The sequence below is a fragment of the Puma concolor genome, chromosome A2 (assembly GCF_028749965.1).
Source record: "Puma concolor isolate L17-30 chromosome A2, mPumCon1.1.hap2, whole genome shotgun sequence".
NCBI classification, from domain to species: Eukaryota; Metazoa; Chordata; class Mammalia; order Carnivora; family Felidae; genus Puma; species Puma concolor.
The window spans coordinates 18,980,873-19,007,038 of NC_141668.1; the positions used below are offsets into that span (position 1 = coordinate 18,980,873).

The window sequence follows — 26,166 nt, forward strand, 5'->3', positions numbered from 1 at the left end:
ATCACCCTTTTAAACGTCCTATCTCCAAATACAGTCACATTCCGAGGTAGGGGGGTTAGGGCTTCAACATATGATTTTTTTGGGGGGTGGGGGAGGGAGACAATTTCGCTGTAACAGAGCTGTAAGGTGAGAAATACGCCAGATGCAAGAAGAAAAGGACACAGCCCTAGCTGTCTTACAGTCCAAAGTCCAGTTGGCGAGGGAGAGAACACATGTATTCATTCATTCATTCATTCATTCACTCACATTTTCAATGAAAACCCACCGAACACTTGCTGTGTTCCAGATGCTCTGGACTGAGAATACAAAGAGCAGAGAGACAGGCCCCCCATCTTCCAGAAACCCACAGGCTAACAGGGGAGAGAGACAAGGGAACAGACAATGAGAATAGAGGGGAACCAGTGTGGTGATGAACAAACCGAGTCTCTGGGAGCTGAGGATGTCGCCGTGAGCAGTGCAGAGCGGCCATCAGGGGTGGCTTTCAGTGCTCCCTTCTCGAACCTCCCATGGCCCCTTGAGAGGACCTCTAGGCTATCACCTGCTTGACGGCACTCTGTTTTCCACATTTGTTCTCTCTACCAAGTGTAAAGTGCGCCTGCATTCTAGAAACAGTGGTGGAGAGGCCCACCCCCTGAAGGTGAGGAAAGGGTAGGGTGCAGTTAGGATTGTACCCTGGAGCTCTGCTGCACATCAGCCGCAGTGGGAGTTCCTGGAATGCTCCAGACAAGCGGAGGAGGAGGAGGAGGAGGAGGAGGAGGAGGAGGAGGAGACGATGCTGTCGCTGTTGGCAGCTGGCGGGCTGGCAGGGGAGACCTCCCGAGTGCCTGCGGGGGGCACCAGAGGCTCCCCCAGCCCAAGGGCCGCATGGTCAGTGCCCAGTCCTGACTGCTTGCCGTCTTCCCATTAGGAAGCCTGGAGGAGAGAGGCCTCCTGGTGTGGAATCAAATCCAGGAGGAGTCTGAGGAGACTGCGAGGGCCTTGGAGGTGTACTGCCTCCCCTGTGGGATTGGCTCCACGTCCTGCACGTCCTCCTGCGCCCAGCGTCTCCCCTTCTGGCCCACGGGGGAAGCTGGGAGAGGTGAGCAGGGAGTGAGCCTGCTCACCTGCCTCTCCCAGAATTCCTCGGGAGAGCTCTCGGAAGGCACCATAGAAACCAAGATATGAGAAGAGCTGTCCTCACGCCTGCCCCAGGGTGCTCCTCGCCCCCCACCTCGGGTGCTCGTCTCCCCACGCGAGGAGGGGTGGGCACCCCGCACGCTGTGGCAGCCAGATAAGTATTAGATTAAGCCTGTGAAGCGTGGGCTTTGACACAGTCACTTAGTCACCACAGTGAAAACCAGTCTCCAGTGTAATCCAGCGTCCACACAGAAACTCTCTTAGGGCATATGCGCTTGGCAACATACTGACTTGGGGGGAGGAAAAGGCCTGGGGTGGGGCAGGGGGCAGAGTTGGGGCTGTTTGCTGAAAGGTGACAGGGACAGTTCTCTTCCTCCTCAAAGAGCCAGGATGCCCCAGCCCCTCCGGTCCTCCCCCTCCGTGCACCCGGCCGTCGGCCGGCTCCTCAGGAGAGGGGAGGACGACCCTCTGTTCCTCCAGCACCTTCTCTGAGCTCCTGGTGCTCCAGCCCGCGTCCGGCTCAGGCTGTTTGTGATGGATTGTTCCTAAATTTCACTCTCTTGGAATCGAGTGCACGGACTCCCGCGTAGGCCTCAGCGTGCTCCTGTAGGCTGCCGAGGGATCAGAACCCACTCCACCCGATGGCCTCCTAGTTTCATTATTTTAGTAGGTGTCAGGACTGCAGCGTTAACTCCTGCCCGAGTTTCCAGCTGGCTGGTCCGCCCCGCAGGTTTCAGATTTGCAGTCTCCACGATTGTGTGAAACAGCTCCTTAAAGCAAAATACCTAAACCTATAGCCGCACCTATACCAATCCCCATCCGCATCCTCTTGGTTCTGTATCTCTGACAGTTACAGGACTGGCTAACAAGGGAAAAGATATCGTCAAGATACAGGTGGATACCTGACTGATGTCGGAAGAGTCCTAGGTGGGGAGGAAGAGAGGATAAGTAGCATCTGAGGGGATTTTAAAGCAACATATCCATCCCGGGCTGTGCCATATCCAGTGAGCCCTGTGGGGTGGGGAGCAGACGGCTGCTGGGGCTGAGGTGTGAAGGCAGGGGCGCTCCTCGCACATGGCTGCGGGGAGAAAGGATGCTGTATTCCCCTGAGGTCCACGCAGGCCGGGGGCCCCCGTAGGACGCGATGCTCCAGGAATGAGGACTAAACAGGAGTGGGGTGGGGGCTGGTTAGAGCTGGTTAGGCCCGCATTCCTTGAGGACCTACTATGTGCTGGCATCTCTGTAGAGATTTCTTTCTTCCTTCCCATGTGCTGCCTTGTTCTTGGCTGCTGGAGTGGCTGGGGGTGGTTGTGAGCACGGGTGCTGAGCCCCCCTCTTTCTGCTCAGCACAGCCCCCAGCGGAGAGCCCCTACCTGCCCCCCCCCATTTTGGTTGTTGATAAATAGTGAAGTGACAGTCCTCGCGTATCCCCCATGGGGGGGCCTCGGGGGTGGGCTCGTGACAGGACATGAGGTGAGGGGCCAGCACTGGGGCTCAGGGCAGGCAGGACTGCGCTTGGGTCCTAACCCTTAACCTGCACCTCAGTTTCTTATGTGGTCATGATGGGAAACGGTAAAAAGCCAGGGAATCCTTTCTGTGCACGCTCGGTGTATTGGTGAGGGGTCTCCAGAGAAACAGAGCCAATAGGATGTAGGATGTGTGTGCACGCACATGTGTACACGCACGTCCACACAAGCACGTCTACATATTACATACGTGTGCAGACACACGCATAGAGATTTTAAGGAATGGGCTCATGTGATTGTGGACGCTGGAATGTCCCAAATCTGCAGAGTAGGCAGGCAGACTGGGAAGAGTTGCTGTCTGTGTCCAAAGGCAGTCACTGGCGATTTCCCTCTTCCTCGAGCTCAGGCTTCAGGGCTATTCGATCCTTCAACTGATTAGGTGAGGCCGACCCACATTGAGGAGGGTAATTATTCTGTATTTACTCAAAGTCTACTATTGTAAATGTTTATCTCATCTGAAAATACCTTCACAGAAACATCTAGAATAATGTGCAACCAAATACCTGGGTTCCGTGGCCCAGTCAAGCTGACACATAGAATCAACTATCACATCCCGTATGTGCGGCCAGGAGCCTCACCAGAAAGCACTCAGAACACTCTGGGATCTGGCTTGAACTCCATTTAGGAGTCTTTATTACCAGAAGCAGCAGAGGAAGCTGGTTCTGCCCCGATGTCCTGTAGCTCCTACAGCACACGAGTGGTCAGCACCGTTCCTGGGCTCCCAGGGCATGCAGAATGAGTGAGTGGCCTCCAGAACTCTCTAGAACCCACCAGAACTATGTCGTGACTCCAAGGTGTGCTGAAAGTACCCAGTGTCATGGCACCTCTGGGGACAGACCCCACCTGTCCTTTCTTGAAAGGCCCGTGGCCCGGGCTTCAGCCAGGCTGCCCCCAGGACCCCCGTAAAGAGGAACACAGCAGGAGCAGGTGTGTGCCTTGGCATCCGGCCAACCCCTCACACCAAACAACCCTGAGGGACTGACACAGGGCCATACTACTTTGCGAATACTTTATAACAATCAGAAACGGAAACCATCCAAATGCTCTGGGACAGCCACTCCAAAATGTCCCGGAAGGCTGAGGCAGGTACGGCTTTGGCTGTCGGCATAGTACTTGGAAGCTGCCCACCTCCGTTCACCCCCTCCCTTCCCAGCCCTTGTGCGTCACAGGTCTTCATCATCGAAGGTCTCCATGCACCTCAACATGATCATCTCATCATCAACGGGGAGGTCTGGTTCCTGCAAAACACAGGGTGGAAGAGGATCAGTTTTTATTTAAGGAATCCAGTCCCCAGGCAGATGAGAAGGCCCCCGTGTCTCCCCGAGAGTCCACCCCATCTCTTGCTGCATCTTCTCTAGCTTCTCTAGCCAGGAAGTAAGGGCTACGGGGGAGGGCGGGGGGCAGGTCCCTTTTCCGTTTCACTCAACTCCACACTCTATGATCTTCAGAAAGGGTTTTCTTGGCTGCTTTTCCATCCTGGGGGTTTCCAGGATCGCGTAAGAGGTGGGGGGGGGCGGGTGGACAGCATCAAAGCTTGTTCCAAATGCCCATCAATGGAGGACAGTGAGTTATGCCATGGTGCACCCACCAAGGGAATACCATGCAGCTATTTGAAATTAAAGGAATGAGATGGTTCTCTCTCTGTGGGGTATACGATTTAAAAGGAAAAGAGTGAAGTACAAGGCAGTGTGCAAAGTAGACTATCATTTGTGTTTGAGAAAGAATATACAAATATCTGTAGAGTATCTCTGGATGGCTGCACAAGAAACTGGTGACGGTCATTGCCTTTGGGGAAAGGAATGGGGGCATGGCCAAGGGACGCTGGTAGGAGACTGAGTTTTCTTTTGGTAACTTTCAAGTTTTAAACTATGTACATGGGTTGACTATTAGATCATTTTTTTAAGCAGCATCACGGTGTGTGTTTAGCAGGGGTTTTTTATTCCCTTTACAATGACCCCCACCGACCTGACTCGCTATTACCTCTCCCCCTAAAAGTATGTTCCTGGGTTTTGCTCTTCCCGTCTTTCCCCACCTTGGCAGAAAGTGACCCCTGTAGTTTGTTACCCTGCTGGTCAGGGGCCAGTCCCCGTGGGCCCCGGGAGGTATCCCTAAGCCCAGTCAACCACCTCGTGAATGTGGGACATAGTCCCCCGGGTGATGGCCAGCTTGGGAGAAGACTTTGCTGACGTCCTCACTCACGGTGCTCTACTGAGGAAGGCAGGGTGCGTGGGGAGCCAGCGTATCCGAGAGGGAACTAGGTGGTCTCTAGGAAAGTCATGTGGGCCCTCATTCAGGGTGAAGACCACAGCAAAGCTTGAGAAAAAGACGGAGTGGAGCACAGGGGGTGCCAGGAGGCCAAGCATCCCAGGAGGGGCCACATACTCAAGTCTGTGTCACACCAAGGGCTTGAATGTTGTTCAGAAGGGTCCAGTTCCCTAAGCCCCCGAAAATGGTGCCCAAGGCATTTTTGAGCTGCAGATTTGCAAAAGCAGCAGGTCGCGAGAGGTATCTGCTGGTCTCAGGTGCTGAATAGTAGCCTATCCACCCCAGTTCACGCCCACCTGGGACCCTATTTGGAAAGAGGGTCTTTGCAGGTGTAATAAGTTAAGGATTGCAGGATGAGCTCATCCTGGATTTAGGGGGGGGCCTTAATCCAAATGACTGTTGTCTTTATAAGAAGATGCGAGGGACTGGGAGACACATGGAAGAGAGAAGGCCATGTGAAGACAGAGACCATGACTCGAGGGAGTCAGCTGCAAGCCAAGGACTGTGGGGGCCACCTGAAGCTAGGAAAAGGCAAGGCAGGACTCTTCCCTAGAGCCTTCTGGGGCGGCATGGCCCTGCATCTTCTCTAGCTTCTGGCTACATTTGGCCTTGATTTGGTCTTCTGGCCTCTAGAACTGTGAGAGAAGACATTTTTGTTATTTTAAGCCAGTCCTAGGTGCTGTCCAGGTGCTGAGTGCTAACACAGCCTTCCTAGGACACCATACAGGCGCTAATTAAAATTTCATCCAACGACCTCGGTCAAGCTGACAGGGGAGGTGGATGGGGAAGAGAATGAGATTTCCCTCTTTATACAGCGTATGGCAAAGGCTGGCGGCCTCCTGCCCCAGAGCCACCTGGCCAGCTTGTTCAAAATACGCATTCTTGGGGCCCCGCCTCACAACAGTGAATGAGGATCTCGGGTGCCGGGGCACCAGGAATCTGCATTTTCGGTTAGCTCCCGAGAGGATTCAAGTTTGAGCATCTCTCTGCTTTATACGGATACTCCAGTCCTGCTTGGTCTTTCTTTTCTACCATATGCGGGGAAAAGGAAGCAGGGAAAGCAAAGACTGGCCTCGGTAAAGTGGACTGACTTTCCTGTGTCCGAGAGAAGGCGGACACAGCAGTAAGGGCCGGACGGCCAAGAGCTGATGGGTGGTGCAGAGCAAGCGGAGGGGAGCCCTGGGCCCCAAGTGGAGATTCAGAGTGGTCTCGGCAGAGGCAAGGAAGGGTCAGTAGGAAGAGGGCCACTAATAGGATGATACCTTAACCTATTGAAAAGCTGTCCTAGTTATTTTTAGACAAGCATTGTCATTATTACTGCTTACTTTTTTATTTCTTTTAGTTTTTTTTTTAATGTTTATTTTTGAGAGAGAGAGAGAGAGAGAGAGCGAGCATGAGCAGGGGAGGGGCAGAGAGAGAGGGAGACACAGAATCTGAAGTGGGCTCCAGGCTCTGAGCCGTCAGTACAGAGCCTGACTCAGGGCTTGAACCCACGCACCGTGAGATCATGACTTGAGCCGAAGTCGGACGCTTAACTGACTGAGCCACCCAGACGCCCCTGTTGCTTACCTTTTTAAATTAACAGTTGTGTCTTTGCTAAATTCGGAGAGAAATTCCTTGGTTATGAATCTGAAGCGGCCTGTGCCCTTGGTGCCTCATGCCTCACTCCCCTCCCCGCATGAAAATTTCTGGAACGTACCTTCTAATGAAGACACAGTCAGCTTTTGGGAAGCGGAAATTAATGCCCTTCAAAAGCTGACAGCAAACATTAGCACAGGGGCTCAGAAGATGACAGAACAGCTCAGCCCCTCCAAAAGCTGTCACCCAGTCACACAACATTCACAAATGCCTGCCAAGAGCCAGGTCCCCATCTCAGGCCTGCCCGGGGAACATCCGTCAGTCTCGTCCCTCAGCTTCCCTGGACATCTTCTATTCCCCAGGGTGCATCAGCCTGACTCTCCTCTCGAGAGTCCTTTCTGGCATCCTGCGGGAGGTGAGCGGAGGCCTCCCATCACTCTGCTCGGTCCTACCTGTTTTATCTGAGTGTTAACGCAGCAAAGGCCTTTAAAAAAATCGACGATCTGCATGTAGAGCTGAAACTTCTCCTCTGGATTTTCTGGGTTGCTGCCGGCAAATGCTGAACTGACAAAGGGGAAGAAACAGCAAATATTTAGAATCCTAATCTTCGGCCTCGGCTGGTAGCCCCTAAAATATGCAGCTTACAGGGTGAACCACGCACTTGGAAGCACCCGGCTGAATTCTCAGACAGCCTGGAGGTCTGCCTTGCCTCGGCTTCAATGTCACATGTGGAGCTCACGGGAAAAGAGAGACTACAGGGAGACTGGCTCCTGCTCCCTAATTTAGCGTTCTGAGCTGTGGCCTCTGGAAGAAGGGAGCTAAACTGCCTCTGTCCCTCAGGCTCGCCCTCGCATAGCCGCGCTCCACGGTCCTGGTCCCCCTGTGGCAGCTGACGGAGCTCAGGGGGCATCCGCCACACTTGGGCTCAGTCCCCTGAGATGCCTCCCCTCCGTAGGTCTAACACAGAACGCAGCCCTGATGCAGGGAGAAGGCCTGCTTTGCAGACTCCTTCCCGCTGCCTTCCCAACAACTTCAAAGAAGCCTTAAGTCATGTGGGGAGAGCCAGCATGTTGACCTCACTTCCCCTGGGACCGAGGTCCCACAAGCCGCGTAGGAACCCTCCGGCAGCAATCCATGCCTTTTCCAGGGAGAGCAGGAAACATTTTTAATAGGTTGTTCTCGTGTTCCATCGTCATAGTAAGGAGTTCCAGGTTGGCGAAGTTGTCTCCACAGCCCAAGCCCAGCTCAGAAACAGGAACATCCATCCGCTTCCAGCCTGTTTCAGCAGAACCAAACCCCACACAGCTGAGAGGAGCTTGAGTCACCTCATCAAACCGCTTTGGAGAGTTTGGACAAGTCTGTTGAGGCTGAGTGGAGCAGGCAGGCGGGAGGGACACAGGCTGATGTCAGGTGACCGGGGACAGCCTGGCCGCATGGCCTTGGCAGAGAGTGGGGATATTTGTTGGGGTATGAGGACAGGAGTGTCTCCTCACTCCCAAAGAAGAAAAACTAAATAATCGGGATTTTTTTTTTTTTTTTTTTTTTTAGCCATGACACGGGCGCAGGTACCTGTGCCTATAGGTTAGAAGACCACAGCTTTCCAAAGCAGCAAAGGAATTTGCGTCCCAATCAAGCTCTCTTTTCGAAAAGCCCCTGCGCTACGGATTTAGTCAAGCTGCTTGTTTGGGAGTCTCCCCAGATCCTATTTTGTGTCTTCTCGCTTCATGGGATCAGCTGTCCCCTCCTCCCCTCTTCCCACCTCCATCCCTAGAAGCACCGTGAAAAGCCACTTCTCCCCTGTCCAGCTCGGGGCATGGCCCGTTTCCACATTGGCCCAGCCTCTCGGGGCGGGGTGGGGGGGCTGGAGCCCCTGCCCACGTCTCAGACCAGACAACCGCAGCAACCTGCCCGTGGCCCCCCTCACCCTGGGAAGATGGTGCAGTGTGAACAGCCTCGAGCTCATGACCTGCTGCGTCTCAGCCCTGGGCCAGGATGGAAGCATTTTCTACGTAGAAGCCTCAGCTCAGTGGCACGATCCTAGGACCAGCCTGCTTCGAACCACAGGCAAAAGTGGATCTCTAAGAACTTCTGCGGAATTTGGCACCCCTCTGTGGGGCTGCAGGGGAGCGGCCCCTAAGCATCCGCGCAGGGGTCCACACACACACACTCACACTCTTTCATACCCCTTTCCTCACCTAGAGCTAGAAGTACTTGGAGCCTCACTTTTGTCCAGGAAACTTGCCACATCGAAGGCATCTTCAAAGAGTATCTGAAGGAAGGCACAGAACGTGATGTGTCAGCACTAGTTTGGCACCTGCTCTGGGCCGCTGGCGGACACGAATAGAAAGGCTCTCTCTTTAACCCTCACTCCCCAAAGGATGGGTATGTGAAAGTCGGGGCCCAAACACAGGATCTCTGCTTGGTGACCTTCCCAGGCCGTGCACAGTAAGCGCTTGCCCACCCAGAACAAAGTGCCAACCCCAGAGGTGGCCACAAGGGACGGGGGAGCACCAAGGACTGCGGTCTCCTCTTTCTAAAGAAGGTGGGAGCCCAGGCGTGAGACACAGCAGCCAGAGTCAGGCTTCAGTTTGCCCTGGGAGAGGGCTCATCTACACCTCCCAAGATGCAGAGGCTACCGAGCCCAGGATCCCCAAGCTGGCAGTCATCTATCAGCCAGGACAGCCGGAGAGAGGTTGGGGGCGCTGGGGTGAGGCTGCAGGAGGGCCAGCTCCCAGTCCTGCCATTCACTAAGCCGTGTGACTTCAGACAAGTGACCTCATTTCTCGAATCTTCCTCTTATGTAAAGGGAATCACAATAGCACCTACCCACAGGGACACTGCAGGAATTAAATAAGATGAGGTCGGTGAAGCACCCGCCTCCGAAACGTTAGCTATTATTGAATATTAATCTGCTTTGTAAAAGAAACACATGTTCATCGTGAAGATTTTGGAAAATAGAAACAGAAAGAAATGAAAACCACGGAGAAGCTGCCCACCCAGAGAGGTCTATTGTTGACACATTGACCTGTTTCTCTCTGGTCATTTCCTGGGGCGTGTTACATTGGATACTTCGATTTTGCAGTCTTGTTATTTAGATGGCTTTCAGTCCTGCGTTTACTTTCTTGAAGAATATTAAATATTCCACAGGAATGTGATATATACACTTAGGAATGCAAGGATTAGCAAATAAAAATGCAGGGTGCTTCGTTAAATTTGAATTTCAAATAATCGGTTTTTGTTTTTTGTTTTTAGCATAAGAATGTCCCAGATATTGGGCGGGACATTCTTACATAATTTTCACCAGGGACGCCTCCCTGTGTCTGACACCCCATTTACGAGGGCAGTCACCCTGAGAAGAGGAGAGGGAGCTCTCTGGCCCATAGCTGGCAGGTTCCATAGGGTCTCTCCCCTTACCTGAGACACACTGTTCTATCTCTGGAGGTCTTGTGTCTGTCTTTCTTATCTTCTTACAATTTGCTTCCCCTGAACTGAATCCCTTGGGACTCTGGCCATGTGGATGGCCCTTCTTCTTCTTCTCCTTTTTTTTTTTTTTTTTTTTAATTTTTTAAATGTTTATTTTTGAGAGAGAAACCGATGGCAAGTGTGAGAGGGGCAGAGAGAGAGAGAGAGACGGAGACACAGAATCCAAAGCAGGCTCCAGGCTCTGAGCTGTCAGCACAGAGCCCGAAGTGGGGCTTGAACTCCTGAGCCAGGAGATCATGACCTGAGCTGAAGTCGGAAGCAGAACTGACTGAGCCACCCAGGCACCCGGATGGCCCTTCTCCTGATCTTTTAGACATTTTATGGTGAACCTTCTTTCTAATATCCCTTTGCTTATCTCCAAGAGGGTCTGGGAAGAGGTCACTGAAAGGATCAGCCCAGAAGCCCATCCACTCTGTGTTCTTCCCCTGCAGGTGGGAGGCAGGGTCCTGGGCCCGAAATTCCTGCCTTTGACCAGTCAGCCCACTGAAGTTCCAGGCCACACACTGTCCTCAGCTGTGCACATGGCTCTCGCAGCTAGCCTGGCCGGGGGTAGGGGTGCCCTGCCAGGCTCTGTGGCCCTTCTGGAGCACCCAACACACTCACGGGGCCTTGGTTCTCAGACCCTCCCAGGCACACCTGACCCTGCATCCAGGAGCTGGCCCCAAACACAGTTGTTCTGCAGCAGAACCTCTCCAGATGGACCACGAGCTACAAAGACTTCACTGCAACTAAGTTAGAAGCCAGAGTAGTGACTGGCCCTGCCCTGGGTGTAACTGTTCTCTCTTCTGTTCACCTGGTCACCCAGCCCTGGGTTGGCCCAAGCCTAGGGATGGCAGTGAGGCAGAGCCGTCATCTGGGCACTGCTGAGGAACTCTGCTGCCGGAAGAATGTGAGCCCTTAGCCCTTTCTGGAAAGATCAGCTGCTTCCATGATTTGGGGACATTAGATTCTGGGTTGGGTCTGTCCTTCCCTGAGGAAAGGTTCGTGCCGCAAATGCACATACACGCCTGTACACATCGGTTTACAGCTTGAAACACTTGTCTGCCCATTTGGCATATGTTTTCCTTTTGCCTTCTTTGTGTGAGACCTCAGGGCCAGGCGATTCGGGGCTACACAGACATCAAGGCTGGCTGACATGCCTTGGGTATGAGGTCTTCAGCGACTGGTTTCCTGGCCCCGCTTTGACCACTATGGAGGAGAACTCAGGTCCTCTCGTGGTGAAGCCAACATTAATGGACAAATAGGTGAGAAGCCCAAGTCCAACTGGGGCAGGGGAGGGGACATACATAAAAGCTGACTGACTGTTGCATATCTGCACTGAGAGTTCCTTCCAAAATGCCCTCATGCATCAGTCACCTGGGGTGTTTGTTAGAAATGCAGGTTCCGGGGTGCCTGGGTGGCTCAGTCAGTTGAGCTTCCGACTTCGGCTCAGGTCATGATCTCGTGGTTCACAGGTTCGAGCCCCACATCAGGCCCTGTGCTGACAGCTCAGAGCCTGGAGCTTGCTCCCTCTGTGTCTCCCTCTCTCTCTCTGCCCCCACCCCCCCCCCACACACACTCATTCTATCTCCCCCCCTCTCTCTCTTTCAAAAATAAACTTTTTTAAAAATGAAGGTTCTGAGCCACCTGAGGGGTCAGGTACTCCGCTTCAGTGGGTCTGAGGTATTAGCCAGGTACCTGCCTTTTTACTAGACTCCACTTGAGAAGGATCAGGGGAGATCACGGAAGGCTGACCATAGACAGGTGACCAAAGAAAGATTTGAAAAATTCTCTGATGAAGGAGATACAACCTCTGAAGCAGGAGCTGAGCATCCTGGACAAGCCACCTCACTCCTTAGGCCTCATCAGTAAACCAGAAGCCCTGGACTAGGTGAGTGACATCCTGTTGCTGTCCAGGCCCCGGGCCCTGAGGGCTGGGCAACTTCCTGGACGATGGAGCATTTCAGGGCTGTATCCCCAGGGTCCCAGGCACTAGGAAGCTGTCTGGCTCTAAGGCTCCCCACAGAGCCACAGAACATCTCCTCAAAGGGACCACCCACTAAGGGGTGCTTGGAAAGTCAGGGCAAGCAGAGGGGTGCGGCTGACCTGGTGGAGGCCATGGTTACTAAGTGTCCTGCAAAGCACAGGACAGGCGCAGAGAGCACAGAACTGCCTGCCCCAAGCTAGAGAAGCAGGTCAGAAGGGCCGTGAGGCAGCAGCAGCCTCCTGAGGCTATTCTAATTCTGGAAGCGCAGCTGAGGGGCCCGCTTCGATCTCAGCATTGAGTGACCACTAATGCCACCAGACACACTGCTTTGAGAGGCCGATAGTCGATAGTGAATTCCTCTCTTTTCACTGAATGGCAGCAATGCTCTTGGGGGTGGGAACTGACCTCCTCTTAGGGATTGGGCCTAACCGGTCCAAACATAATACGTTCTCGATGATGTCAGTCATTGGCTCAGTAATCTGGCAATCTGGCCAATGGGAGGGCAGGAGAGGTATGGCAGAAATTTCTGGAAAAGGTCTTCCTTGACCATTAAGAAAGAGCCACATGAATCTTTCTCTCTCTTACCTGATGTGGAGGAGGGACTATACAGCTCAAAGGCTCCTAGCTGCCATTCTACAGTCACACGGGAAGGTGGGGAGGGGAGACAAGGTGAGGAGTCAGCCTTACGATGAGGCAGAGCAGGGAGAGGGGAAGGACCAAGTCCACGGTGACCTCACTGAGACTAATGGGAAGCCCTCCTGACCTTGGGACTTCCCTGCATGGGAGAAGCACCTTTCCCTTCATGGTTTAATGAGCGAGTAACTGGCAGCGAAAACAATCCCAACTGATAATGACCTTTTAAGCCTTCTCTTCTATGGTCGCCATGGAAAGCTCAGGAAGCAGGAGAAAAAGGAATGCCATTCTGTGGTGGTGGCGCTTAGGCCAGGAAAATCAGAAACACACGGCTTGAGTCAGAATTTAAACACTACCTCACATTTGGTAAATGACCCCAAGTAGACCCCTGGTGTCTCCAGGCCAAAGGCAACGGAATCGTTCCCGCGCACTCCTCCCCCTGACCCAGAGACGGTCTGCTCACCTCTTCTGGGGTAGAGACGAGTGAGCAGCTGGCTCCTTGGCTGTCAACCCCACTGTCCTTCACGCTGCCCTCGGCACAGCCTGCCTCCTGATAGGTACCGGCAAGGCCCAGGAGGCCGCTGTTCCTCTGTGCCCAGGCCTGCAGGAGACTGGTCTTCCTCTCCTCAGAGAGGTTCTGCCACAGGTGGGAGATGGCTGCAGAGATGATGGGGAGTGTCACCTCCTGTGAGGAGACAATCCCATTCCCGATCAGAAGGTCCATCATCTGTTTGTAAAAGTTGAGATACCTGGAACAGAAATGGCGTCATCTCCCAGACCTGAAGCCAGTGGCCGAAGGTCCCTCCCCAAACCGTCTCCTCAGGTGTCCATTAGTGGGGTGGTCCACAGCACACGAGCAGTGCCACAGCTCTGTGGTTTACCAGGGGCTTAGCCTTTCTAGTCTGCATGCCCCTGACACTTGGAGAGCAGAAGCCATCTGGGGGGCCGTGGAATGATATAGATCTGGGCTCCAGGGTCCTTCCCCAACGTCTTCCCAGAGTTCCCATGGAGCTCTCTGCCTAATAGAAGAGAGAACAAGGAGCCCACGCTCCCTGCTCGCCTCTCAGCCCATGGGAAAAGTGCTTACAATTCTAAGCCCCATGAATGTGCAGCCATGATATGACGCTTGCTTTATTTCAGGGCCGGAAAGGCGCAGCTGTGGAGCGAGCCTCCTTCTATTGGCCTCCAGAAGCCAACATGGCTGCCATGGGTCTTAAGTCTGTGGAGGGGCAGTGGCTGGCTGTTGGAGTCCAGGCCAGTCATCCACTGTATTTCTTACTATAAGACCAGTAATGCAGCTGGTGTGTGTGTGTCTGTGTGTGTGTGTGTATGGGGGTATTTGGTCCTCCTAATCCCCATCATAGCCCCCACAAAGTCACCCCAAATAAATACCCAGTCTAAGTAAACTCAGTGTATGTGCTGTGCAATGCAACTTCAAGATTATTTCTCTAGCTCTTCTGCCAACCCCACCCCGAGCCCCTAACATACGGAAATTCTGGAGCTTCCTTGATTTGGGGCCTGGTCTGGAAGTGCACCGGGGATGCAGCCTGCTGCAGACAGAGCCTCTGACCCCTTCCCCACAAGAGTTCAGGCCATGCGTGAAGCCACCCTCCCAGCCGTTCACACCGTTCAAATTCCATGAGGTCTGGCAACAAGGTGACTGGGGAGTGTAAGGGCTCCACTTTCTTCTCTTCTTCCTCTTCCTCTTCTTCCTCTTCCTCCTCTTCCTCCTCTTCTTGGTCTTCCCCCTCTTCTTCCTCCTCTTCCTCCCCCTCAGCATCCTTCCCAACTGCCTCAATTGGGCACCAGTTGGCAGAGCCATTATGACAAAACTTATTTGAGACCAGGCTGGTGAGAAAACAGAAACAAGACAACCACAAACTAATGCCCCTCATGAACACTGACACTGACATTCTGAACACAATTTTAATGTGAGCGTGTGCACGTGCGTGTGTGTGTACACATCAAGACCAAGTGGGGTTTATCCTAGGAATGCAGGATGGCTGGCTCAAACTTTGATGAAATTCCATCAGTGGAATTCACTGTAACAGCAGACTTAAAGAAGAAAAACCAAACGATCCCCTCAATAGATGCCGAAAAGCACTCCTCAAAATTTAACATCCATTCATGACAAAGACTCTCGGCAAACTGGGAATAGAAGGGACCTTCCTCAACCTGATAAAGGGCATCTATGAAAAACCTACAGCTAACATCATACTTAACCGTAAAAGACAAAATATGTCTCTGCTAAGGTCAGGAACAAGACAGGGATGTTCACTCTTACCACTTCTGTCCAATATAGTACTGGAGATTCTAGCCAGTCCAACAAGGCGAGCAAAAGAACAAAACGATACACAGGTTGGAAAGGAAGAAGTAAAACTCATTTTATTTGCAGACGACACAATAATCTATGTATAAAATCCCAAAGAATCTCCAAATACGTGACTAGAACAAAGAAGGGTGTTTAGGAAGGTTGCAGGATACAAGGTCAATATATGAAAACCAATCGTATTTCTATATTCCAGTGATGAACAACTGGAAATTGGATTTTTAAGAAGTGCCGTTTATAACAGCACCCCCAAAACACCGAATACTTAGGTTCACGCCAAAACCTCAACCTCAAAAAGAAAAAATGGGTAAGTTAGACTTTATCAAAAATTTCAAATTCTGCTCTTCAAAAGGCAGTTTTAAGAGAGCAGAACAGCACGACACGATTTGGAAAACCAGGATTTGTAACCCAGAATCTCTTCATCTGATAGGAGTAATCTCCAAGGCATCATGTTGAGTTAAGAAGCAAGTGCACCAGAAGAAAACCTGGGAAGATTCTTTTATTTTTAACATTATTTTTTTAAATGTTTATTTATTTTGAGAGAGAGAAGCAAAAAAAGAGGGGTAGAGAGGGATTCCATGCTGAGTGGGGAGCTGGACGTGGGGCTCAATCTCGCTACTGTGAGATCATGACCTGAGCTGAAATCAAGAATTGGACGCTTAACCAACTAAGCCACCCAGGCTCCCTTCTTTTTTTTTTTTTTTTTTTTCTTTTTTAAATTTCAGAGCACAGGAAGCCTTTCTGAGTAACCATAACAGATGGACAGATTAGACTTCATTTTTGCGTGGCCAAAACAAAAAGCCAAAACATAATAATAATAAAGCAAACGACCAAAGGATAATTATTTGCAAGTCATATCCTAAAAGATGGCTGGCTAATTGCTTGGTCTATACAGAGGACTTCTACAGCCATGTGGGAAAAAGACCACCAACCCAACAGGAAAATGGGCAAAAAATAGGCACTAAAGGTTGCCAGGAAAAGAAATACAAATGATCTTGAAGGAAGACACTGAATTTCACTCCTAACTTAATGAATTAAAATACAGTAACTATAAAATATAATTAATCTATTCCTGAGCTGATGCCACACTTTTAATTGCTGTAGGTCTATAATCTATCTAGAGAAAAATCCTAATTATTATGATTTAAAAAGAAATGTAGCCATTCTCACATGGGCACATGATATAAGTATCGATAAGATTTTAGTATGGGATACAGGGGGTATCTTAACTTGGTAGGGGAAGGATGGCTTACGGAAATGGATGGGGTTGGGATCAGTGGCTGATCATTTGGGAACCGCCAATGCAGTTGTCTGCCTCAACGAGATGATCCCTCCTTTGCTGATTGCACGGTGGTGCCTGGGGGTCTTACCTGTGATTTCCAGAGTACATGCTGGCATATTCTGCCTTGACCTCCTCTAAGCTGTTTGCATTCCCGTCCTCCAGCTTGAAGGATTCTATTGGGGAGGTGAAGGCAAGGGTCACAAACGGGGAGGCCCAGCCTCTGTCGACTCCCTCCTGCCCTTCTGATCCAGGTGGACCATGAGTGGTCCCTGAGCCCACCCAGATTCGGGTTAGGGTGTCAAAGGTCCAGTTTCACCTCTTCTTCTAGAGGTAAGGGGGAGAAGTTTCTTAAATCGGCCCTTCTCAATCAAGACACCAAAAGTATCCCTTTTAGAATTCAGTTTCCACCAGCTTAGTAAGCCCAAATTCCTCGCCAGCCACCGTTCCCACACTGAGTGCCAAGAAAGGGAGCCAGGCTCTGCTTTTGGGCATGATAAGTACCGGTCTGCTTCCTCTCTGGTCTCTCAAGATGGGATCAGGTACCTGAGGGCTTCCGTCTGTCCTGCCAGACTGTAAGCTCCCTGAGTGCAGGGGAACAAATCTCCTTGCACTCCTGGCTTCAGCACAGTGCCTGGCACATGGTTGGCACGCAGGAAATACCTGCTCACTTGGCTTAATCCAATCGCTCTGCTTTCGGCGGAAAGACCAACCAGTCTTTCCCTGGGAAGGAGACGGGGGTGGCCGATAGGGGTCCATTACCTTTCATCTTCAGAAGATTGTCCAAGGTTTGCTCCAGCTCCTGAATATGATTCTTCGCCTTATTCAAAACCTGCCACTGGGAACCGAGACAGACAATGCTGAAAAGCCAGCCTTCCACCCCCGAGGCTGCGGTCTCGTGGACTCAGGAGTCCGTTCCGTAGGCTGACGCCATGCTCCCTCAGATGCAAAGTCACATTCCTTGACATTGTCAATAAAAAGGTCGGGAAGTTTGTTCGGAAGCATTTAATTTGTATTCTGGAGACGGTTCTCACAGAAATGCTAAAATATTTGGTAACAGGGCTGTGTTCTGCAAGCTACTACGGCTTCCAAAGGGCAAACAGCTATATATGTTCCTTGAAGATGGAGTGAACTGTGGCCGAGCAGCAGCCCCAGGCTGGCGCCAAGACCCAGAACTAACTTCTGCTCAGTTATCGCAATGAGCAACTAGCTGGTGAATATGAAATAAATAGTTCTTATTTGCTAGATGCATATACTTCAGCTGATCAAAAAACACCAAATGCCCTGTCAACTTGAACTCTGAATTTCCTGTTGCTGCAGGGCTAAGTCACAAGCATTCCCCTCCTCCTTCTCCCCTTCCTTCTCTCCTGTGTGTAATATTCCTTTAAAAAATTTTTTTTAACGTTTATTTATTTTTGAGAGAGACAGAGCATGAGCGGGGAAGGGGCAGAGAGAGAGGGAGACACGGAATCCGAAGCAGGCTCCAGGCTCTGAGCTGTCAGCACAGAGCCCGACGCAGGGCTCGAACTCATGAACCACGAGATCATGACCTGAGCCGAAGTCGGATGCTCAACCGACTGAGCCACCCAGGCGCCCCTATTCCTAAAGTCAAACGGTGATTGAAAGATTACACAAACACAAGAAATGCTAAATACTGTTTATTGGCTGACCACCGATAGCTGTCCAGAGTTCCATACGTTCATCAGGCAAGTGCAACAGGCAGAGCTGTGCGTTCGGCCCCTGGGGACACAGAGTAAATCAGATGGCACCTGCTTTCCAGCAGGAAGGACAAGGCAAGCGTGGAAACGACTTGTAACACAGGCTAGAATTCAGTAGGCACCAAAGGTAGTAGAAGCGTTTCCCATGGAAACGCATGGGAAGGGGCACTGATTCCAGCTGGAGGCGTCCAGACGACCTAGAGCACGGCAGCCAAGCAAGCAGGCCGAGCTGAGCTCTGGAGAGCGCAGTGTCTCAAAGGCAGGCCTCCACGCAGGGACAGAGACGGAGCCGCTGGGGACGTGGGCCGCCCCAGGGGACTGGGGAAGCCAGGTGTGGCCAGGGCCAGGGCAGGCAGTGCGAGAGGAAGCCAAAGCAGCCACGGGCGCACAGCCCCGGTGCCGTCCCAGCATCCCGCCTGGTGCACAGAAAGGAGGCTTGAGGGGAGCGAGAAGCACGACACTCTGCTGCCCCCAAAACCGCGACAGGAGAATGCAGTTGATCGCGAGATCTCGAATACTCCTTTTATTTTATTTTGTAAATGTTTTTACATGTTTATTCATTTTTTGAGAGAGAGAGAGAGAGAGCGCAAGCGAGTAGGGGAGGAGCAGAGAGAGAGAGGGAGACACAGAATCCGGAGCAGACTCCAGGCTCTGAGCTGTCAGCAAGGAGCCCGATGAGGGGCTTGAACTCACGAACCACGAGACCATGAGCTGAAGTCAGACGCTTAACCAACTGAGCCACCCAGGCGGCCCTCGAATACTTTTACCTCGTTCCCAGCATCTCAGGCTTGTTCTTAATCAGGATGAGGTGAGGCCTTTCTGGCCCTCTGGCCCAGACACCCCATGCTCATTTGCAGTCTTAGAGGGCCAACACAGAGCCATGGAAGCCGGGTGCTTCCAGAATGTTCTTGGCAGGCTAATTAGGACCTTAGTTCTGGGTTGAATTATATCCCTCTGAAAAAGATATGTTGAAGTTCTAACTCCCAGAACCTGTGGATGTCACCCTGTTTGGAAATAGGTCCTTCGTAGACTAAACTAAAGCGAGGTCAATAGAATGGGCCCTAATCCATCCAATGTGGCTGGTGTCCTTATTAAATGGGGAAATTTGGATGCAGAGACAGACGTGCACAGAGGGAGGATGAGGTGAAGACACAGTGAGAAGACGGCCAAGAAACTGGAGTGGGGCATCTCTAAGCCAAGGAACGCCAAGTAATTGCTAGCAAACGCCAGAAGCTGGGAGGCAGGCAGGCTTTTCCCCTAGAGCCTTCAGAGGGAGCATGGCCCTGTGGACACCTCGATTCTGGACTCTGAGCCTCTAGGACTCCTAGACAATACATTTCTGTTGTTTCAAGCCACCCTATTCCTGGTATTTTGTTAGGGCGAACCTTTTCTTCATGCCTATGAGGAAGGCAGAATTCAGGGCTGTCCCTCAAGCAGGATGAGGAAAAAAGGAGAAGAGAGAGAACACCTGGTCTGCCTGCTGTTTCCTGGCTGTGCCATTCCAGGCAAATTGTTTACCTTTCTGGAGCCTCCATTTCCTCCTCTGTAAAATGAGATCAGAATGGAATTGTGGCAGATAAATGAGGTAATACACTAGTAAGGGACCAAGACGGAAGCCATTACGACAATGCCACATCTTTCCACGCAACGATCTTATTAGGTGCCACGACAGGCCTCTGAGGAAGCCGTTAGTGTTGCCCGTGTTTAAGGGAGGTGGTGAAGGGAGCCTGGCAAGTACCTTGTCTCACATGGACCCAGGCCAATCCGCCAGGCTCTCCACCACCACGTCACGAGGTACAGACTTTAGGGGGTGCAAATATAGAGGAAAATACAGTTTTCCTCTATATTTGACTTCGATTATTTACTTGGGGGCCCTGTTCTTTCTCTGGTCATGCTGCCAGTCTGTGCACACTACTTCACTGGCCAGTGACGGGGACTTTGGGTTTTCGGCGCATCCCCGGGCACAGGTAGCAGATTCCTCCTCGGCGAGGGGACACGGCGCAGAGCTATGCCCGGACGGGCTCTTTGCCCTGAGCCCCCGAGCCTGGCTCAGCAGAGAGAGGAGGAACAGTGGCCCCCGCACCTCTCACCCTCCACACCCTTCTACAAGACCAGGCAGGATCTCTGTTCAGATTCTTTCACCCAAAAACCCTCTCGGCCCTACTCGGCGTCTTGCACAAAGGTGCTTGAGGTGCCACTCAATCAAGCCACAGTCACAGAGGCCCTGGCCCCGTGCCAGCTGAGGAGGAATTCTTGTGTTGGCCCTCAGTGAGAGAAGGCTGTGTTCCGGCAGCAGGAGGCTGGGGGCTCATGCCCCTCAAGCGGTCCCTGTCCTTAAATGCGGCTCCGCTGAAACCCACCAGCCCACGAGGGAAAATCTGCTGGCTAGAAACTGTCGCAGGCAACCGGCTGGTCTCTGGAGAGACCACCAGGTCTGGAGCCAGGAGCTGAGGCCCTCCTCCCGGCCCTGCCACCAACTAGCTGACAGGTCCCTTCGGACCCCCGTGCCTCCGCTGTTCCAAGAGGGCAGGGGGAACGAGAAGATCTCAGGGCCCTCTCCCCTACTGGAGACCTCCTATAAGGCTCCTCCAATAACACGAGCTCCTTTCCTTCTAGCACCACCACCCGAAACACCGGAACCTTCCTCCATGCTCTGCCAGAGGCACTAACAGGCAATAAAGAAGCTATCGAGGGAGAAAGGCAAAATCAAGAGCAGGAACAGATAAATGCTTACCCAGAGGGCTCTGCTGCCTTGCGGAAAAGATCTGGTTGGTGCCCAGAACCAAGTCGCACGCACGTGCGTGTGTCTGTGTGTGTGTGTGCACGCGTGTGTGCACGTGTGCGTGTGTGTTTGAGTGGAGAGGCAGGGTCCCGGAGCAGATGCCAGAGGTCACCCCTGTCCGCTCGAGGGACAGGCACAGGAGCCGCTGGCTAACCAGGCCTCTCGGGGCGTTATTTCCCTTCTGATGCCAGGCTTGTCTGCTGCGGGCAGGGAAGGTCCAGCTCACGTGTCACCCACGTGCAGCCACACACCGTGCGCCATGAGGTGCCCGCCTCTGATCACTGACCCCATCCCGACTGCAGCCCTGAGGGTGGGGGTGGGGGTGGGGGGACTGGGGGCTCCAGGCCGGTCCCCACCTCACCCCACAGTCCCTCCACGTTGGAGACTTTTCCTCCCACACCCAGGTCCCCTTACCTTTGAGGCTGTGAGATCAGACTGGGAGTAGACCATTTTCCGGAGGTTGCCGAACAGCCCCACCAGGGTGGCTCGGTGGCGGGCCTGGGACAGGCGGCGGCGGGCCACCCTCGGCTCAAGCTCCCACAGCTGTGCCAGGGGCCAGGGTATTGCTCTGCCACTGGGGTTACTGCCTTCTCCAGAGGTCGCCATTACAAGCTGCTGTGTAACAGTATGCCCTTCTTTGGCCCTAAATAATAAAAATACAGTACTAAAGAAAGAGGAAGGCAGACTGAAACAGAAAGGGGTTACCACTCCCAAGTAACGGGTCCCAAACCGACGAATATAATCGGTAACATACACAATAAAGAACAGAGGACACAAAAATCCGGAATTTAAACTGGACTCCTAAGAACACAAGCTGCTCATATTTGACTTACAGTTGAAGGGCACTGTTGCTTTACCCCAGGGATTTTCCAGAACGTTGCAGGTACTCACCAGACACTTGTTAAATTGACTGGCCGTGGCCAAGGAGAGCAAGCCATACCCCTGAGATCTCATTCCTTACAGTCTGTGAAAAGCTGAACAGGCATGTGTCCGCACCCTTTGAGGTCTTTCCTCCCATAAGAATGCACCCTTCTTTGATCTAGGTAGTGGTTACACGGGTATATGTACAAAAATAAATCCATCAAGGTTTGTCCTTAGATTCATGAATATATATATATATATATATATATATATTCACAAATATATATATATATATATATTCACAAATATATATATATATATATATTCGTGAATATATATATAATCTCAAAAAAGGAGAGATGCACTTTTCTACCTGTGAAAGCAAAAAGTCACATAATGACAGAGATTTAGAAGCAGGTGTCCCTTGGCCTGCTGTGCATTCTGAGGATGATCATTAGGTTGTCACATCTGAGTTTACAAAGCAGGAGACCTCCCCTAGGAGAGGCAATTCTGGGATGGATCCATAACAGTTTTAATAAAAGACAGGGACCAAGGTCTCTTACCTGAGTCATAGACTCCTCCTTCAGGCACTCACCCCACCACCCAGAGGACAGCCAGCCCTTTGAACAGAGGGGCCACATCTTCATCACCTCTGTACTCCCAGAAGGTGCTCAGTGCTAGGGTTTTGAGTGAATTCTAATGGAAGCCCTCCACTGGGTCCCAGGCTTCCCTGAGCTCAGTCCTGCCTGCCACCCAGGGACATTCCATGACCTCAGCCTGGGGTTTGCTTGTTTTGATGTATGTCAATCACCTGGGGGACTGTAGGAAATACACACGCCCAGGCCCCACCTTGAAAATACTGGTTCGGAATCTACTGGGCCCAGGCATCTGGTGGGCAGCCGGCTCCCCAGGTGATGCTGATACCTTCACGGTTTGAGCCATCACTAGGGCCCATACAGCAACACCTCTCTCCAAGCACCACATCTGGCAGCTGGGAACGAAGTCTCCTCCATAGAGGGAATGTCGGGGAAGGGGGCTTGAGAAAGCATTCCCACTAAGTTCTACAGGGAGAACCAGCCACAGAGATAGTGAACCCAATCAGGCAGCATGGGATTTGTAAAACACCACTTAGATCAGAAAACAAATCTACCAACAACGTAATTTTCACCAATGGGTCTATTTTCCCTCTCTTCGCTTCTCAAAACAATGGCAGGAAGATAGTAAGTGGGTGCCACTACGTCTGTGGGTGTCTGTGCCACTGATCTGTGAAGCTCCTGTAACATTTATTACCCAGAATGCCACCATCGGTGCACAGAGGACAGCCGCAGAATCTGCACAGGCCCATCCAGCCTGATGGCTGGGTTAAAAACTCTCTATAGCCTCACTTCCCAGACACTGACAAATCTTTAATAGGGAGCAAAGTGAAACAAAGAAACTTTTGATTTGCCTGGGGAAGAAATAAAAATCTTTTGAACCGAAGAGCGTAGGTTTTCTTTAATTGCTTAAATTAAGAAGAAATGAATGTGCCTGGACACCAGGGAATTTAGGTCAGTGAACAGAAGTAAAATAAACACTAGGATTCTCCCAGGATCTAGAATTCTCTAAGAGTCTCAGAATACTGACACCAAAGGCCCCTGGGCTTATGGGAAATCTGAAGCTCTCGCGGTGCCAATGCTGGTAATCGGGGTTTCCTCCCAGGCTTCTCCCCAAACACACTCCACCCAAATACCTGGAGGGCTGTGTGGTTTCAGTCACAGGATAAGGGTTGTGACCCCCTGCCTCTCGCAAAGGGGACGGACCCCCTGGGCCAGTCTTCACTGCCTGCCACTAGGGGTGAAGCCAGTCCCAGAGCATCCTGCCCACCTGCCGAGCCGGGGCCTCTGCCTCACCCTGCCTGCCCCAGGCGCCCCGCGATCAGGAGTCTGAGATCGTTTCCCCCTTGAGGCAGGAGCAGGGCAGGACGCAGGGATGATGGGAGAGGATCCTTCCCTCAAGCCAAGCAGATATGAAACTTGATAAGACCCTGTGCAATTTTAAATGTCCTGCTCCTAAATGCCAACCTGCTCTCTGCTGGGAATGAGCTGGTAGGATCTCCAGAAGGCATGCGTCTCGAGTTGTCTTTATTGACTTGCGCTGTGCACCTCACAGGAGCTGAGGTGTAAGTATTGTTCAGACAGAGCTTTTTGTTGGGATAATACAGGTGGATCTGGCCTGTCCGCACCTGTGGTCTGTGGCAGGGGGTGGCTCACGGGGTGAGTACCGCAGAAGCCACAGTCTCGGTGGGGGGAGGGGAGAGCAAGACCCTCCTTCTGCCTTTTCCCCAGGTTGGCTCTTTTGCTAGGAAAGGGGGAACCAACTGTAAAAATGAGATTGAGAAGGGATCTTTTATTTACGACAGAACAAAACAAAAACAAACCTTTTCCCCTAAATGTCCTGTGCAGGGGCCACGTGTGTTAAGGAAACTGCCCCCAGAGGTATAAGGACAGCAGAGTCCCAGACTCTGTCCCCGGGACCTGGAAATCTGCATTTTGATAGCAGACTCTCCCATTTTCCCTCCCCTCACACCAATAACAGAAACATTTGCTCTCCTGCCCACCACCCTCTATTCTGTGGCCCCTGCCTGTCTGCCCTGGGATGCCGCCCCTCCTTCTGTCCCCTGCCCCCCAGTCTCTACCTATTGAGAATCAACCTGTCCTTTTATTCCTAGTTTAGGCCCCAATTCCTCTAAGAAGTTGGCCAGCCCCATCCACACTGGTTTCTAACTTAATCTTGTTTTGCCAACAAATTAGTAAAATCCTTGGCTGGGATTAACGTATGGGCATCTAAACCGTCCTTCGCACGGCAGGTCAGAGTAAGACACGATAGGATGACGAAAAGACCCTGGAGGCAGGAAATAACAGCTAGTCCAACCAAAACCCAAAAGCCCTCTCTGGATCCTAAGCATAACGATCTCTTGAATTCAGTTTTTGGCCAGATCCACAGTGAGAGGCACACATCTCGGAAGCTTAAAAAGCCTTCGAAGGGGTTGCTGGCCGGTTGCCACACAGGAGAGGAGGGGAGGGATTACCCAGGGGCAAGAATCTGGATACCTCTCCTGACTCCAGAAACTGGCCACGTTTGGGGGATGAGTGTAAATGTTTGGGCAGCCAAAATGTGTGAGAATCTTGGGAATTCAGGACAGAGCTAGTGGGGGGGGGGGGGCAGGACACTAGGCCTAAGAACCCACCGTGGGTGGGATGACGCTACACCCAGAGATGGTACCCGGCCAGTGGGATGAACTGGTGTAGGGCAAGGCTGGCTGGATTATCCACTGGCTCAAGACCTGGACTGGACCTCCAGCTCCGTGTTAATCTCCCGTGTGACTTTGTATGAGCCAAGAAGCCCGAGGTCTTAATTTGTCTGTATAAAGGAGGGGAGAAAGTCTTTATAAAGTTTGCTGCCTCTGTAAGGTCACTGTCACGATTCTATGACCACCCGGGGCAAAGGCACGCAGCACGAGCTACTCCTTTTAGCAGAAGTGGAGTACGCGAGGGAGTGGGAAGCTGAATCCGGAGGAATTCTGGGCTCTGCAGCCCTGTGGACAGAGGTTTGCTGGATACTTTTTCTGTGAAAACCCCATTCATTCTGCAGGTAAACCCGGGCCAAAGATAATAGGCATTTCAGAATGCCTGACATATATTCCCTTTTAAAAGCTTTTCACTGTGTTCAAACCTGTGCGTCAGACCAGCAAGCACATCGCTCTGCAGTCCAACAAAGTCAGCAGACAGCCTCACTGACGGACTCTTCTAGAAAGGCACTGGGACGGTTCAAACCGTCCTGCCTTTTTTTTTTTTTTTGCTACTCCTCATCTGTAGAGCAAAGCACACTTTCAAGTTACCTTTCTCGACTTGCCTATTGAACACTAACCCGTTCCTATCAAAACACCACTTAATACACACTTGGAGTCGACATTTTAAAAACTCCCTACACTAAATTTTTGAAAAATGTGACCTCTGCCTCTTCTGCGATTCATAGAAATTTTCATCCGTTTTTAGCATCACTCCACAAAACGTTTGAGTGTGACGCTTATGAGCACACCCTGCGCGAAAGTACACAATAGGCTGGATAATGTTTTGCAACTCCCAGGCAGCTTCCTTTGGTTCCCTACGCTTATTACATCACGTAAAAGAGAAAGCCAAAATCATTCTCAGAACTCTGTACTTTGTCACGATGCCATACACAAACGCCCGCTGAAGGTCTGGCTCCAGACCTCAACGTTCACCTGCTTGGATCACGGGCACGCACAGCCCATACCTGTGCATGAACACCCACATGGCCAAGTGCACCTTTGCGAAGATGAGCCGGTGCAGTGATAGCAGCGGTTGGTCTATACTCACGCGCTGCGGGAGGTGGGCGCCCGTGCACACGACGTCCCCTCTCCCAGGACATGCGGGAGGTCGTCTGAAGCCCTGACAGCCGGGACAGTTGTCTAAGGCCTCGCGCGCGAGCCAGACTGGGGACTCTAGATCCTACCCCCACCAGGAGACAGACCTAGCGCCTGGGCACCAGGCTGGGGACCAATCACGGCGCATCCCCGGCCAACACAGCCAATGGGGAAGCGCGGTGGCGGGCCAATGAGGGTGCGGGCCGT

General features: G+C 52.0%; 2 protein-coding genes across 6 annotated transcripts in view; one reads left to right on the plus strand and one right to left on the minus strand.

Moving 5' to 3' along the window:
* Positions 1-9,695, plus strand: part of LOC112867010 (solute carrier family 23 member 1-like) — a 57,019-nt gene extending 47,324 nt beyond the window's left edge. For 2 of the 5 annotated variants that reach the window (XM_025929971.2, XM_086689454.1), the window contains exons 12-13: positions 908-1,078; positions 1,787-4,551. In XM_025929971.2, the coding sequence (XP_025785756.1) occupies positions 908-1,078; positions 1,787-1,878 (263 nt within the window). In that variant the 3' untranslated portion in view covers positions 1,879-4,551. Of the gene's footprint in view, positions 1-907; positions 4,552-8,033 lie in introns of those variants that run through there. The other 3 variants (XM_086689471.1, XM_086689462.1, XM_086689481.1) reach the window with 3 other exon arrangements.
* On the minus strand, positions 3,638-26,049 carry STRA8 (stimulated by retinoic acid 8). The gene is made up of 9 exons (XM_086689492.1): positions 25,913-26,049; positions 21,090-21,318; positions 16,938-17,013; positions 16,267-16,351; positions 14,194-14,415; positions 13,031-13,316; positions 8,681-8,754; positions 6,938-7,049; positions 3,638-3,880 (listed from the first exon to the last, which is right to left on the minus strand). The coding sequence occupies exons 2-9, from the start codon at positions 21,279-21,281 to the stop codon at positions 3,806-3,808; spliced, it is 1,122 nt and encodes a 373-aa protein (XP_086545618.1). The 5' UTR covers positions 21,282-21,318; positions 25,913-26,049; the 3' UTR covers positions 3,638-3,805.
* Between the last annotated feature and the right edge of the window lie 117 nt (positions 26,050-26,166).

What these genes read in the sequence shown, in the direction of transcription:
- STRA8 (XM_086689492.1), bottom strand. Translation starts at nt 21,281, where the DNA reads ATGGCGACCTCTGGAGAAGGCAGTAACCCCAGTGGCAGAGCAATACCC. An exon ending in ATGTACTCTGGAAATCACAG is followed by an intron (nt 14,416 to 16,266) that starts GTAAGACCCCCA and finishes TTTTCTCACCAG; the next exon opens with CCTGGTCTCAAATAAGTTTT. An exon ending in CCAAGTACTTCTAGCTCTAG is followed by an intron (nt 7,050 to 8,680) that starts GTGAGGAAAGGG and finishes CCCCTTTGTCAG; the next exon opens with TTCAGCATTTGCCGGCAGCA.